Consider the following 15,271-nt stretch of genomic DNA (forward strand, 5'->3'; position numbering starts at 1 on the left):
ACGCCGACGCTCTACCACTGAGCCAACCGGCCAGGGCCAAGAGAAATAACTTTTAAGGCACTAAGGCATGAATACAATATTAACAAAATAGTTTTCAAACATTTAAAGGAACCCTTTTTGGGGACTCCTGTGTACTGTTGGTGGGAATGCAGACTGGTGCAGCCACTGTGGAAAGCAGTATGGAGGATCCTCAAAAAATTAAAAATGGAACTGCCTTATGACCCAGTGATTCCACTTCTGGGAATATATCTAAAGAAACCTAAAACGCTAATTTAAAAGAATATATGCACCCCTATGTTCATTGCAGTATTATTTACAACAGCCAAGATATGAAAGCAATCCAAGTACCATCAATAGACAAGTGAATTAAAAAAGCTGTGGTACAATTACACAACGGAATACTACTCGGCCATGAAAAAGAATGAAATGGTCTTGACACCTAGCTTGTGACAGCATGGATGGACCTAGAGGGTATTATGCTAAGTGATATAAGTCAGATGGGGAAAGGCAAATACCACATGATTTCACTTATATGTGCAATCTAAAGAATAAAATAAATGAACAAACAAAATTGATTCAGACTCACAGATACAGGGAACAGACTTGATGGTTTGCCAGAAGAGAGGGTGGTTGGGGGCTAGGTGAAAAAGGTGAGGAATTAAGAAATACAAATTGGTAGTTACAAAATAGTCACAGGGATGTAAAGTACAGCATAGGAAATACAGTCAGTAATACTGTAATACGTATGTATGGGGCCAGGTGGAAATTTCAGGTGGAACACTTTGTCAAGTATATGATTAGCAAACCTGTAAGTATTGAACCTGTATGTATGTATTTATCGAACCTATATGCTGCACACCTGAAACTAATGCAAAATATTACTGACTGTAAACTGTAATGGGAAAATAAAATTAAAAAATAAAAATACATTAAAAAATAAAATAAAGCATTGCTACTGATAGCTCAAATAAATGAATGAATGAGTGAATGAATGAATGAAAGGAAACCTGTCCTTAAAAAGAAACCCAATATGTATAAGAGATCAGGCAGAACTTATTTGGTTAACAAGACAGTAGTGATGGGTAAAGTCTGTGTATCTGGCACGCCACCTGCTTGCTTGCTTCTCCCTTTCATTTACACATACACACTAACATGCATGTACACTCTGAAGGTCTACAGAACTAGAGATCCAAGGGTTACTCTTTAAATATACACAAAGAAAGAAAGGATTGAAATTTGGGAGGCTGTTTAGCCACGGAAGCACTGAAGTGTCCAGAGGCAAAGGTAACCCATCCAAACACGATTTAGAAGGATGGTTTTAGCTCAAACATTTTCAAGACTTCCCACCCAGTTGGCAAGGCCTTCTATATTATGGAGACATACAGTAAGTTGCAGTCAACAGACTTTTAATCTTTTTACGCCTTTGGCAAGATCATTCCTGTTGTGAGATGAATTCATCTTAGCTTGCTGCCTTTAACTGTTGGCTTTATCTAACTTTTTCTTTTCTGATTTGATGCTTACCAAGCAATGAAGCATTCTGGATTTTATGGGTAATGTTTTTCACTGTCGATTGATAAACTAGCATTCTCACTATTTGACTTCCTTAGTCGGTTTTCCAGTAGGAAAAAGAAGTTTGTTGTACCAACGCAAGCATTCCATTCCACATGACTGTGAGTGAGATTTTTCTCTGGAAACAAATCCACAGGCTGCTTCATTTCTACATTTGTCCCATGAGTTTGGGATTACGTAACTCCACCACTGGAAGGTGGCGCTGTTCTCCGGGAGCTGAACCTCTGGGCCATGGCAAATTCACGATGATAACACACACCTCCTTGGGCAGTCTCTTGATACACAGCCCGGCTGCGATCTTCCCCTGACAACAAACTTTGACATTGCCACTCGCCAATGAAGGCCAGTTTTCCACTATGAGTTTCTGACATTTCTTATACAGAGCCACGCCAGATTCTGTCATTTGTCCCCGCAAACGGGTGCCTCTTACCTAATAAATTAAGTACTGAAACTCCTCTCTAAAAGCCTCCTTTCCCCACAACCAGCTCTTACAAAGATCCTCTCTCACATTCAATGTCTCTGACTTTCTAGTGATGACAGCTCCATCAGCATTCCTGGTGGCACCAATATCCACACAGATGAACTGTTTTATAGCAAAACTTCTTAAAAGAATTGTTTAAACACAACGTCTCTCTGAGTTCTAATGTTGTGTATCCCCTTGAGCCCTCTTCAATCACACACTGTCTTCCCAGCTCTGCTGAGAACAGTGCTGTCAGGAGTCCCACTGACTTGCATCTTAGTAAATCCCGTGGTACACACTCTGGGCCCCTCCGTGCTCTGCTTTTGACAGGTTATTGATGCAGTTTGTAACTTTTTCTTCCTAAAGCATTTTTTCCTTGGCTTTTCTTCTGTGACAGAAGACTGTACATTTTCATGGGCATGCTTTCAGCTTCCTCTGCTAGTTCTTCCTTTCTTTCTTGACTCTAAATCTTGGAGTGTCTCAGGGATTCTTCTTTTGACCTCTTCATTCTTTATCTTATTTATTTTTTAATTAAGTAAGAGCAGGGGAGGCAGAGATAGACTCTCAATGCGCTCTGACTGGGATTCACCCAGCAAGCTCCCTATGGGGTGATGATGCTCTGACCATCTGGGGCATTGCTGTGCTGCTTGGTAACTGAGCTACTTTTAGTGCTTGAGTGAGGCCATGGAGCCATCCTCAGTGCCCTGGGCCAACTAGCTTGAGTCAATCCAGCCATGCTGAGGAAGTGGCAGAAGGGGTGAGGGTAAGGGGTAGAGAAGCAGATGGCCGTTTCTCTTGTGTGCCCTAACCAGGAATTGAACCCTGGACATCCACATGCCCGCCAATGCTCTACCACTGAGCCAACTGGCCAGGGCTCTCTTTTATATTTAAATCGATTTCACCCTAACATCTCATCCAGTCTATGGCTTTAAATGCTATCAGTAGATTTATATCTCTAGTCCCACCTTTACACTGAGTTCCAGGTGCACACATGCAATTGCCTATCTGGCATTTTCCACTGGCTGTCCAACATGCGCCTCTGGCATAAACTATCCAAAACAAGATTTTTGACTTCCCTACCAAGTTAGCTCCTCCTCTTGTCTCCCCCACATCAAGCATCCCCTCCCCACTGCTCAGGCACCGTCTCTGATTTCTGTTTTCCTCTCACATCACACACCCTATCCCATCAGCAAAATCTTGTTGGCTCTACTTACCAAATATCACCCACTCTGACCACTTTTCATCAGCTATGTCACTACCATCCAAGTCTCAGTCGTCTAAGTCTGGATGACTCAATGAGACTCCTAACTGGTCTTCCCGTTTTTACTCTCACTCTTAATAATATGTGCTTTGCAAGGAGTCCTAGTGATTTAACATATCAGTCATGGTGTGTCGCTGACTCCAGTGGCTTCCTTCAAAACTCTTCCTTACCTTAGCTCTCAGACCCTTCACAGCCCTGGTCCTGTTGACCTAACTTCATTCCTTATCACTCACCCCATCCCTCTTTTTTATTCCTAAGCCACAATGGCCTTGTCACTGCCTGAAAGTCCGTTGTTTTCTTGTTACTGTCTCCTCTGCTGGAATAGAAGGTCCAGGAGGGTAGGGACTTTGTCTAAACTTCATTCACAGCTGTATTCCAGAGCATGGGAGAACGCATGGCCCAGAAGCGCTCAATGCATTTTTCATGATCTACTGACCGAACTGCCTGAGGAGACTCGATACATGTGTGACTCCAGTGCTCCATTCCAAAAGCAGCAGCTGGTTAAGAATCTCTTGTCCTTTGTGGGCCTTCTTTCCAGCGTTTCATGCTGGGCGTGAACTTGCTAAGCTCCGCTCGGTTTTCCTTTGCCACAGCTTTGTCACATATCCTCGGATTGTGAGGTTATTCTGTCCACTTGGGACCATCATCACTAATGCCGGATGACGCTCTGATGTTAGAGTGCTCCCGTTGTCGGTGGCAAAGACACGACAGGGGGACTCTGAGTGTGTAACGTCTTCAGCTGGGCCAGAGGTTATCTGACACCCTCCGTTTGCCACTGGCCTAGTGGGGACTCCTGAGTACACTGCTGGGGGGGGGGCAGAGGGATGGCAGCAGTGAACAGAGAAATGGAGGCAACCTGAGGGAAGGCAGGGAAACTCATCTGAGTAGAAGGTCCCTGTCCTAGGTTTACAGATTTTTATCATCATAAAATTTCATTAAGTACAATCAACTGAACTAGAAAATTTACCAGAAAAATCTTAAAACTGTCATATAAAAATAATCATGTGCATATATACTGTTCAATATGTGCTAAAGAGCTTAATATAAAGATAATGAAATTTAATCCTACCTGTTATACATGAGGCGCTTGAAATCTTGAAATAAAGTGTCTTTATTTTTGTCAATAAAACCGGTGACAGAATAGCTAATAGAGGAAAAACAACACAGAAAAAAGTGCATTACTCACCAAACAGGAGACACATGAAGCTTTTCTAGAAATCTACATACCCTTCCACTGTTAATTATGCAAGCAATCTATAAAGCTGACTTTGCCCTCATGTTCCGTGTTAAGGGATATCAAATTTTTACCTACTACATAGAGGGGCTATTGTGTCTATTCCTTAAAAGGAGAGCAAACCTTATCACCACGATTACAGTTACGAGCACTTTCTACTGGCTTAGTGCTTACCTTGAGAAGATGACTTAAAGTACAGACAGCTGTATTTCTCATCCAGCTCTCCTAAGATAAAAGCAAGACAGCAACACACGGGAGCTAACAGTCTCATCCGCAGGGAGGGCAGGTGGTTTGCCTAAGGTTTGCTCAGGGTGTTCAGGGTGGGATAAGAGAATCCAAGGAGAACTGCAAAGAATGGTAAGAGTTGGATAAGCAGAGGAGAGAGAGGGAGGCGGATCACACAGGGAAGCAGATTAAACGAAGGGACGGAGCGGGCACATGCACGGCGTTATCGACAGAAAACAAGAAGGCCAGTATTGATGGTTTGGAGGAAGGGAGGTAAGTAAGGTCTGGAAAGTCCAGCAGCTGGTGAGAAAGGTGGGAATGGGAGCTGCTCTGCTGCAGTGACTGGCATGGACTCCGGGTGGAAAAACTCAGGGTGGGGGTATAAAAGTAACGGAGGATTCGGGTGATGAGGACAGACGCTGGGAGGCTGGGCAAACCGGAACTCGATCTAGACGCAGCCAGCTGCCCCTTCCAGCTCTGTGTTCTCACTTGTCAATATGTCTTCTTTGATAATCACATCAACGTACACAGTTCTCAGATCTCTAACCCGGACCCCTTGCCAATGTTTCAGCCTCACCTACTTAGCTAAGCAAGAAAGTTCCTTCAGGCTAAGCTGCCCTCGGGCAGTTTAAGGTCACTAGGTTCAAAATTATTCCCTCGCCTTCCCCTTCCTAATCTTCCTAATACTTTCAAGTCATTTTTGACTGAACCCTTGAAGTCACCTGACTAAATCTATTGTCTAATCGACAAAATTGAAACTTGAAAGTCCTTATTTTTGGCCTTCAAGACTCATTATGATTTGATCTCAACCTATTTTTCCTATGCTTTAAAAAGGATATACTCCAGTCAAATGGGCCTATTGCTATTCCCTGAATATTTTTAGCACCCTTCCCACTTTTTCCTATAAAAAATAATTTCTAGCATCCAAAGACTGCATCCAAGGACCCAAGGCGGCACCAGCCTTCCTGGTTTTATCACACACTGCAGTAGTATTACATCATTTCCTTGTTCTGAAGTCTGACAATGCATATGGCGGTGATTTTAGACCATCTTTTACTGTATCGATGTATGTATGTAAATGTGTGGACATAAATGTTATTTATGCAGATACAACACAAATTTATGTGTATAAGTAAATACACACGCACAACCATATATGTATGTGTGCATCTTACATGGGAAGCTCTTCCTGGACAGGGACCACACTTTATAAAGTGCTGTGCACACAGAAGACACCCAGTAAGAACCTAGAAAAGGACAGGAGGGCTTCAGGAGCAACGGGAAGGCTGAGGCACTGATGTAGTCATCGTCTCAGCTATGACATAGTCTTCCACAAACGTGCTGTGTGACCTTGGGTACAAATTTTACACACTCTGCATGAGTTTCTTCAACAGTAAAACAGAAGCGCTGGCCTAGGGGCCTCCACCCAGCTCTGCTTGCATGCCACTTTGAGCCGGATGGAAGTACCCTGTAAGGGAGGCCGGGGCTTTCAGTGGGAAGTGGGGGATACGTGCATGGTGCTGGACCCGCCCCCTCCAGTACTGCGGAACCCGGGAGCAGGACCAGAAAAAGTGGGAAATGGTGCCATACGAGCACTAATGGCTAATTTGACAGATGGGGTGACAATTTTGAGCCATATGATATGATTCTCGAGTTTTAATTTAAATCAGGAATGGCTATTAAAACTTCTCCAATGTCTTTTCAGCATTTAGAGATCATCAATTGCCTTTTTTGTTGTTTCATCTCTTCCTATAATGGGTTTCATGAATATGAACAGAATTCCTAATGTAAAAAAATAGAGAAAGAACAAGAGAGCTCTTTAAACAATAAGGCAAGGAGCAGTGTTCAGTGGATAGTCAAAGCATACTAAGTACTGTATTTCCCCACATACAAGACGCACCTTAAGTTTGGGGTCCGAAATTTGAAAGAAAAATGTATTATATAAAGGTATTGAACTCAAATTTTATTCATCAGAAAATTCATACAACTCCTCATCCACATAAAAAAGCAGGAAACGCAAGTAAAAAAATCTACAACCACTGTATAAGACATACCATTTTTAGACCCCAAATTTATTTATTTATTTATTTATTTATTTATTTATTTTCATTTTTTCTTCTGAAGCTGTAAACAGGGAGAGACAGCCAGACAGACTTCCGCATGCGCCCGACCGGGATCCACCCGGCACGCCCACCAGGGGCAACACTCTGCCCACCAGGGGGCGATGCTCTGCCCATCCTGGGCGTCGCCATGTTGCGACCAGAGCCACTCTAGCGCCTGAGGCAGAGGCCACAGAGCCATCCCCAGCGCCCAGGCCATCTTTGCTCCAATGGAGCTTTGGCTGCAGGAGGGGAAGAGAGAGACAGAGAGGAAAGTGCGGCGGAGGGGTGGAGAAGCAAATGGGCGCTTCTCCTGTGTGCCCTGGCCGGGAATCGAACCCGGGTCCTCCGCACACTAGGCCGACGCTCTACCGCTGAGCCAACCGGCCAGGGCTAGACCCCAAATTTTTTGAAAAGTGGTATGTCTAATACATGGGGAAATATGGAATAACAGGCTGAAAATGCCCTCCTGAAAGACATCCACGTCAAATTCCCTGGAACCCGTATATGTTAACCTTCTCTGGTAAAAGGCATGATTATGTGGAGGATCATGAGAGAAGTGTATACTGTACTACCCAGGTGGGCCTTAGATACCACCAAAGTGTAGTGTTGGGGTAGAGGCAGAGGAGCTTCAACACAGACACACTCAAGAGGAGAAGGCAATGTGTCCATGGAGGCAGAAATGGGAGTGAGGGACCAAAGCCAAGGAATGCCTGTGGTCACCAGAAGCTAGAAAAGGCTCTTTTCCAGAGCCTTCAGAGTGTGGCCTTGTGGACATCTAGATTTCAAACTTCTGACCTCCAAAATTGTGAAAAGAATAAATTTCTCTTGTTTTAAGCCATGAATTTAAGATAATTTGTTACTGCATCCCCCAGAAACTAAAACACTAAGGTAGTTATATTTTCCTAATCAGTGTCCGCCTTTATTATAATTAGAAAATGTGGCTTGTGCAAATTTTACTTTTTGAATAGTATTTTAAAAGTAATGTGAACAAAGACTAGTTTCTACTCACAGAGTTACCCAAACACTCGTAGTTCTTCACCTACAGTGGTGACTCTCATCTCGGGGTCCGTAAGTCCGCTGTCTCTTCTGCTTGGAATGCCCTCTGCTCTCCCTCCTCTCTTCCTCGTTCTTTGCCCTGATTAAGCTTCTTTTACTTTTAGGACTCAGTTTGGGTATTAATTCCTCCAGCAAGACTTCTCTATACTCTTCACTCTGGGTTAATTGTTCCTCCTCAGTATTTCTATATGTCTTACGCATCTCTAGTTAAACCCTTCCATTCATTCTTCTCTATATTGATGTACCCTGTATCTGCTTGTGCCCTCCACCAAACTGTTGGCTTCTTCAGGGAAAGGCCCATCTCATCTATTGTTCTATCCCGGTTCTTAACATGCCTCCATGATTTATTTATCCCTTAGCTGATTCTGACTGACTGCGAACTAGGCCAGGATCTGAGCATGGCCACACAGTGTGTGCTCAATAAATGTTTGAAAATTAGGGAATGAACGAACCTGTGCCAATTTTTTTTAAGTGAAAGATACATACAATGTCTGAACATGCAAATGCAGAGGAAAACAACTTATTTTTCCCCAGTTATATTTGTGGAAGTGAGGTTGCATGAAAACCACCATGTTAGGTACCAAAGTAAGATACTCACACTACATCACCTGCGTAATGTCGGATTCGAAAGTCTCGATCAAACTCCAGGATTTTGTCTGAGGCACAGAGCTAAGAAATCAAGAAGGAGATTATTTTGAAAATAGCCATTTTTCACTTTCCTAAAAATATATTCCAATTTCATGTAAGATGATGATAATGTTACAAATCATGATATCATTATGAATGAAATCACCCTGTGTGGGGCTTGACTGAAACATTTTGCTTATGTGGTAAGGACTGCTAGCTTTCGCCAGAAATCCACACAGCCTTGCCCCTGCAGTTGAATATGGCCAAATGACCAAGTTCTGGACACAGAAGGTGAATGGCAGTGAGGTGAGGCTGTTCCAGGCCAAAGCTGGTAAGAAGTGGCTGATCCTCCTCTGGTCTTTCTCTTCTCCTCTCCCTTGTTGGAGGCAGAGAAGGACAGCGCCTAGGGGATGGGAGAGCCAGATAGTGAAAGAAGTCTGGGCCCGAGAGGGGGGGGGGGGGGAATAGCCTTCTGTCGTCTCTGGCACTTAAATCTGGGCTCTCAGTTGATGCGGCCCAGCCCACCCTGAAACAGTTTCTGTCCCATGTCCCACTTAAGGAGGGCCAGATCAAGGTCCTGATGCCTGGTGGGCACATACCTCTCATTCAGACCTCACAACTGCTATTGGAAGTACTATGTACTCTTTTTCATACATGGGAACTAAGGCTCAAAGAGGTTAGGCAACTGGCAGAAGGTCACGTAACTGGCCCTGGGAAGAATTCTCAGGGCCGAATGTAATGTCTGTGCTTCCTATGCACACAACAGCCTGGCCCTCCTGTCTTGTGCTAAGCTGGGACCCCAGCGCAGGTATGTCATTTCATAGAGACCAACCTTCTAAAGCTCTTGCTAAAGAGGAACACTTTATGGAAAGGCAGTTTTTATATAGCCCTGGTAGTATCCACCACTTTCTGCAATGTTCCTTGTTACAGCAGCACCCGGACTTCTTTGTCTGCCCTGTGAACGGTCACCTGATACCCTCCAAGTCCTATGGCAGATGTCTAAGGACCCAGAAAACCCTGAGTGCAGTTATGCACAAAAACCACTCAGGTTGCAGTGTTAGATAACAAACAACCCCAGTCAGGTGGTGGGATTTACGCCAATAACTAGACTGTTAAGGGAATAATCTATTAACCCAACAAGTAAATAGAGTCAGACAAGAAATCAGAGTCAGACTTCTGAGGTTCAAGTCTTGGCTCAACTACCTACTTGCTCTGTCTCCTTTAATAATCACATCTCAGAGATTTGTTTTGAAGGTTAAACAAACTATGGAGACCATATAACGTGCAGAGGGTTCTCCAAAATATTTGATTCCTCTTTCCTTTTCTTATTAACCACTTTTATAAAACCCTTTTATTTATAAAACCCCCAAAGGAAAAGGACCCAAGAGATGTCTATACTAATTAAATATTCTTACATTTGGATACTGCAGAGTCTTAACTGATCCAAATACAGATGGTGTTAAGCTTTACTTTTTAAGAAATAATAATAGTTATGCATTTGTCATTTAACTTTATATGTTAATAACACTTTAAATAGTAAATTGATGGTTTATTGGATCATTTGCCTGCCTCTTCATAATTTTAATGCATAAGAAACAATTTAGCACCTAAATAAATGTTCCAAGCGAGAAACCTCTTATTTAACATGCCAATAACTCTAGTTAATCATAACCAACAGCAAATGATAAGACTTGGCTTAACACACAGGATAACATCATTTAACAGAAAGATTCACAGTGATAAAAATATCCTGACAGCTTGGTTATTTTATTTCTTTCCTTCATTAGGCCAAAAATCCCAGAAAAGAACACACTTTAAAATGCCCCTTCTTAGTGCTTGTCCGGGAGATGATGCTGAAGAAAGGAGCCACCTGGTCGGAGAGTCAGCAAAGCCTGGGCTCCCACATTTAAAAAGAAAAAAAAAAGAATAAAAAAGAAAGAAAAAAAATCCATCTCTACAGTTTAATTACTGTTTTATATTTCCTACCAAATCAGTAGCAACTGCTTAAATGTACTATGTACAGTTGCCATCTTAAGAATAAGATTGTAGCCTGACCAGGCAGTGGCACAGTGGATAGAACATCGGACTGGGATGCAGAGAACCCAAATTTGAAAGCCCGAGGTCGCCGGCTTGAGCACAGGCTCACCAGCTTGAGTGCAGGGTCACTGGCTTGAGTGTGTGATCATAGACATGACTCCATGGTCGCTGGCTTGAGCCCAAAGGTTGCTGGCTTGAAGCCCAAGGTTGCTGGCTTAAGCAAGGGGTCACTTGCTTTGCTATAGCCACCCGGTCAAGGCACATAGGAGAAAGCAATCAATGAACAACTAAGGAGCCACAATGAAGAATTGATGCTTCTCATTTCTCTCCCTCTCTGTCTATCCCTATCTGTCCTTCTCTCTGTCTGTCTCTGTCACACACACACACACACACACACACACACACACACACACACACGAATAAGATTGTATTTCAAGCCCTGGCTAGATAGCTCGGTTGGTTAGAGCATTGTCCCAAAGCACAGAGGTTGCTGGTTCAATCCCTGGTCATGGCACATACAAAAACAGATAGATGTTTCTCTCTTTCTCTCTCTCCCTTCTCTCTCTAAAATCAATAAATTTAAAAAGAGAGAGAGATTGTATTTCAAACTACTTGGCTGACAAATTTAATTCAGGTGCATATATGGCCAAGGTGAAACATATCAAAATGAGGTGATTTCTTGTGAGAATCCTAGTTATTTATTTAAATGAAGTAGAGTCTTAAATGTTTTAATTCAATATTCTGTAAGATTTATTTGGTATGATTGTGACCAATTCAAATTTGACAAACACTGATTATCACCTGGTAGGCACAATTTCAGGTGAGTCTCCAAAACCTGAACTGTGGTTATAAAGGACATTTTAAATCTATCCCTCAAAAACAGGACATTTGCCCATGTAATCATGCTGTCTCTAAAAGCATCATTCTAAAGTATTTAGCTTCTACTAACTTTGCTCACTGCTCTGTCCCTAGCACCAGTCTTATACCTGAAAAAAGAGAGGTACTTAGTATTTCCATTGTAAGTAGGGAACCACTAAAGGGAGACCTCTAACCAGAACCCTAATGTCCAAGATCAGACTGTAGTCCGAAAGCCAACTTGTAGCAGGGCTATAAATCCTCAGTAACAGACCAAGGAGACTGTTTTAGAAATAAACTGTCCTAAAATAAATATCAGCCAGTAATCTCTATCTTGACAGTTTGTGCTTATCTAGTTAACTGTGGAGTCTTCTTATTCTGATTATATAATTTCAAAGTAGAGAATCGATTTATGTATGCTGAAAAATGGCAGTGCGTCACACACAGATTTACACAAATTACTGAGAAGCAGAAATGTCTGCTCATTTTTTAAGAAAGTGAAGGGATTGTTTTCTTTTAGCTTATGGTTGCTAGTCAAGCCTATATTTGTGGAAACACTTGGGGACAATGGTGTACCCCTCCAGTACAGATACTCATGGCACACAATATGCAAGGTCTGATAACCACAACTGCCACCAATATTCAGGACTGTGATCTGCTGATAACATTTTTAGAATGTGAAAAAATGGGAAATTAAAAGGATATCCATGCATTTTTAAGGAATAGGTTTCTTTGTAGCAATTAGAATTACAGCTAGAGTCTGTGTTTTTAAGAAAGTCACATAGTCTGGCATAGCATACATACAACATTTTGTAACTGAGAGTTACAGTAAAAAGTCCAAGGACAAAAGCTATTTTCAGTGCCAGAGTTATCAGATGCAGGAGCAAAATTCTAGCACACGAACAAGGACTCTGTACCTATTGGTTATAAATGACATCATGCTTTTTAAGGCATCTTGTTCATTTTTTCTGTTTCTAGTAAACTGAGTAGTTTAGAGCTCCCTCTCCTGGATATTATGAGCTTTATCAATCTTGTCATCCTATAAACCAGAGAAGGCAGAATTTATCCATAGCAATAAATCATTTAATGGATGTTTATGGCCTTTCTTCCTTGAGTGGACATTCTTGGAACCCAACATATAAAGTCATTTAAGTGCATCAAACAATAAGGACAATCTTCTGGATGAAAAAAAAGAGGAAGTTCACCCTGGCCGGTTAGCTCATTTGGTTAAGAGCATCGTCCCAAAATAACAAGGTTGTGGGTTTGATTCCTGGCCAGGTCACACATGGGAAGCAACCAAAGAATACACGACTGAATGGAACAACAAATGATGCTTCCCTTCCCCCTCCCCCCCTCTTTCCTTTCTTCTCTCTGTCTCTCTAAAAATTAATCAATAAATAAAAAATTAAGCCCTAGCTAGCTTGGTTGGTTGGAACATTGTCCTGTGCAGAGGTTGCTGATTCGATCCCTGGTCAGGGCACATACAGGAGCAGCTCGATGGCCCTGTCTCTCTGTCTCTCTCTCCCTGCCTCTTTAAAGAACAAAAAAGAAAGTTCTCATCAGTCATATTACCTTCCGGCTGGAAAAGTGTCCGTGTTTGCCCAATTTATTGTTAAGTGCTTCGAGGAACATTTCGTCGGTGACTTTGCCCACGTTCATGCAGGCGTCATCGAGGATGGAGATGATCCCCTTGTGCTGTTGCTCCACAAGGTCCACGATGATCTGATTGTTGAAGTAGTCAATCTGTAGGACAAGCGGAGAAGCAGTGACAAAGGGAACAGAGACCAGGACACACGAAACACCAATGGCTCCATGTGCACCAGGAGTTTCAGTGAATCTACGTGAATGACATCAGTGAGGTCTAACACTCAAATGAGCACACATGCTGCCAGGGGCTTATTTTTTAATTTCTTTGTTAACTTTCTAACATGAAACACTTTGTCTTAGATGAGTCTAGCTCAAAGCAAAAACACTGATAAAGCAATGTTTCTTCTATCGCTAATTTAATTTTAATCGCTAATCTTGTTTTAATCTTGTCTCCATACCCTGCATCTAACCCTACACCTTCATACTCTCAATCTCCCAATCTGGTTGCCATTAACCAAAAGACCCAGATTCCACTACGTGCCAGTAAATAACCTTAAAGCATTATTTGCTATACAATTTGATGAAGTGGAGGTATTAAGCAGAACTTGCATTTTCAGTTAAATGGGCCTGGACTAAAATCCAAAAGAGCATCTCCTCCAGTTTCCCAAAGTTTACAAGCATATATGGGTTTAACAGGGTTTTGATGATTTTCAGGGTATACCATAAAGAACTTAATTCTGAAATGTAAGTATCTATAAAAGAATAAGTTTTTAATTTACTTCCACGAGCTGAGTAAAGTTACAATGTCTGGTTTTTCAGCAACTTCAATATACACAGGTTTATAGAAAAATTCTCTTCTTCATCTGTTGACCCTGAGGCCCAGCAGCCTATTACCATGCACGGAGAACACTCAGCCTGACTGAGGCAAGGTGTACTTCATGTGAAGATGGGAAGCGCGTTATCATACATTCTGACCTTGGGTGTTGAAGTGTTCCGTCTCATTTAGGAGGTACCTACACCGAAAGTGGTCTCTTTTACCTTCTATAGGATCTATAAACTCAAGATCGGCCGTGAAAGTGTCTCATGCACTTCTGTTTCATGCTATTGAAAATCAAGGATTCATGCCAGTTATTTGTCTGTGGTTTTCAGTTCCACGCCTAGTATTCCAAGTTCTCTTCTGTGTTCCATTGACTGAAAGTCTCAAACTGGGTTTTTTTTACTTTATTTTTTATACTTTTCTGGTTTGTCTAAATCAGTGGTTCTCAAACCACTGAGAGGGTGAGTTCGCCCCCCTGGGGACATTTGCCTATGTCTGCTGCCATTTTTAATGGTCATGACTGGAAGAGTCTTACTGGCATCCAGCGGCAAGAGGCCAGGGGTGCTGCTAAACGTCCTACAATGCACAGGCCGGGTTCATAACAAAGATTTCTATGGTTCCAAGAGTCAGTAGTACAGTGACGGAGAAGTCTTGGTCCAAATATTTAATTGTATTGTGGCATTTGTTATATTTCTAATTAGGGGGAAAAGTTACTTCCATCTTTGGAAAAAAATATTCTCAAAATACTCAAAAAGCAAGAACTCTACATTATTCCCGGCCAGGGCACAAAGGAGAAGTGCCCATCTGCTTCTCCACCCCTCCCCCTCTCCTTCCTCTCTGTTTCTCTCTTTCCCTCCCGCAGCCAAGGCTCCATTGGAGCAAAGTTGGCCCGGGCACTGAGGATGGCTCTGTGGCCTCTGCCTCAGGCACTAGAATGGCTCTGGTTGCAACAGAGCAACGCCCCAGATGGGCAGAGCATTGCCCCCTGGTAGGTGTGCTGGGTGGATCCCAGTCGGGCACATGCGGGAGTCTGTCTGACTGCCTCCCCGTTTCCAACTTCGGAAAAATACAAAAATACAAAAAAAAAAAAAACAACAAAAAAAACCTCTACATTAATTAATAGCTGAAAGTTTAGACTTTGGGGCTATGGAATTAGAGACTAAGTCTTTTGTCCCAGGGAAGTAAGTCCCTAAAATTCAAATTATATAAACCAAAAGTGATTAATCTTTGCTGAAGAATGCAGTTACTTTTAGTTTGCAACTTTTATGATGCTTCAAGTAGTGGTTTCCAAACCAGTTTCTTCTTCCAGCAACCTGGCATTCCCAGGAGGTTTCTTAGGGGACCCAGGGGGCAAGCAGAGGTGTGATGGGGTGGGCTCTGGGTCTCCCATTTCCACTCCAAATCAAGAAGCTTTGTGCCTGAGAGTCAAGTTCTCAACAGC

General features: G+C 42.5%; 1 protein-coding gene and 1 non-coding gene across 4 annotated transcripts in view; both read right to left on the reverse strand.

The window, feature by feature from the left end:
• MYO1D (myosin ID) overlaps positions 1-15,271 on the reverse strand; it is a 372,921-nt gene that overhangs the window by 239,101 nt on the left and 118,549 nt on the right. For all 3 annotated transcript variants that reach the window (XM_066363819.1, XM_066363820.1, XM_066363821.1), the window contains 3 exons: positions 12,999-13,169; positions 8,506-8,576; positions 4,360-4,434 (listed from right to left, as the gene is read on the reverse strand). In XM_066363819.1, the coding sequence (XP_066219916.1) occupies positions 4,360-4,434; positions 8,506-8,576; positions 12,999-13,169 (317 nt within the window). The remainder of the gene's footprint in view (positions 1-4,359; positions 4,435-8,505; positions 8,577-12,998; positions 13,170-15,271) is intronic.
• Positions 7,167-7,242, reverse strand: TRNAT-AGU (transfer RNA threonine (anticodon AGU)). Its single transcript has one exon. It is a non-coding gene; the product is annotated as a tRNA-Thr (tRNA).

Source organism: Saccopteryx leptura, chromosome 2 (genome assembly GCF_036850995.1).
Source record: "Saccopteryx leptura isolate mSacLep1 chromosome 2, mSacLep1_pri_phased_curated, whole genome shotgun sequence".
Taxonomy (NCBI): Eukaryota; Metazoa; Chordata; class Mammalia; order Chiroptera; family Emballonuridae; genus Saccopteryx; species Saccopteryx leptura.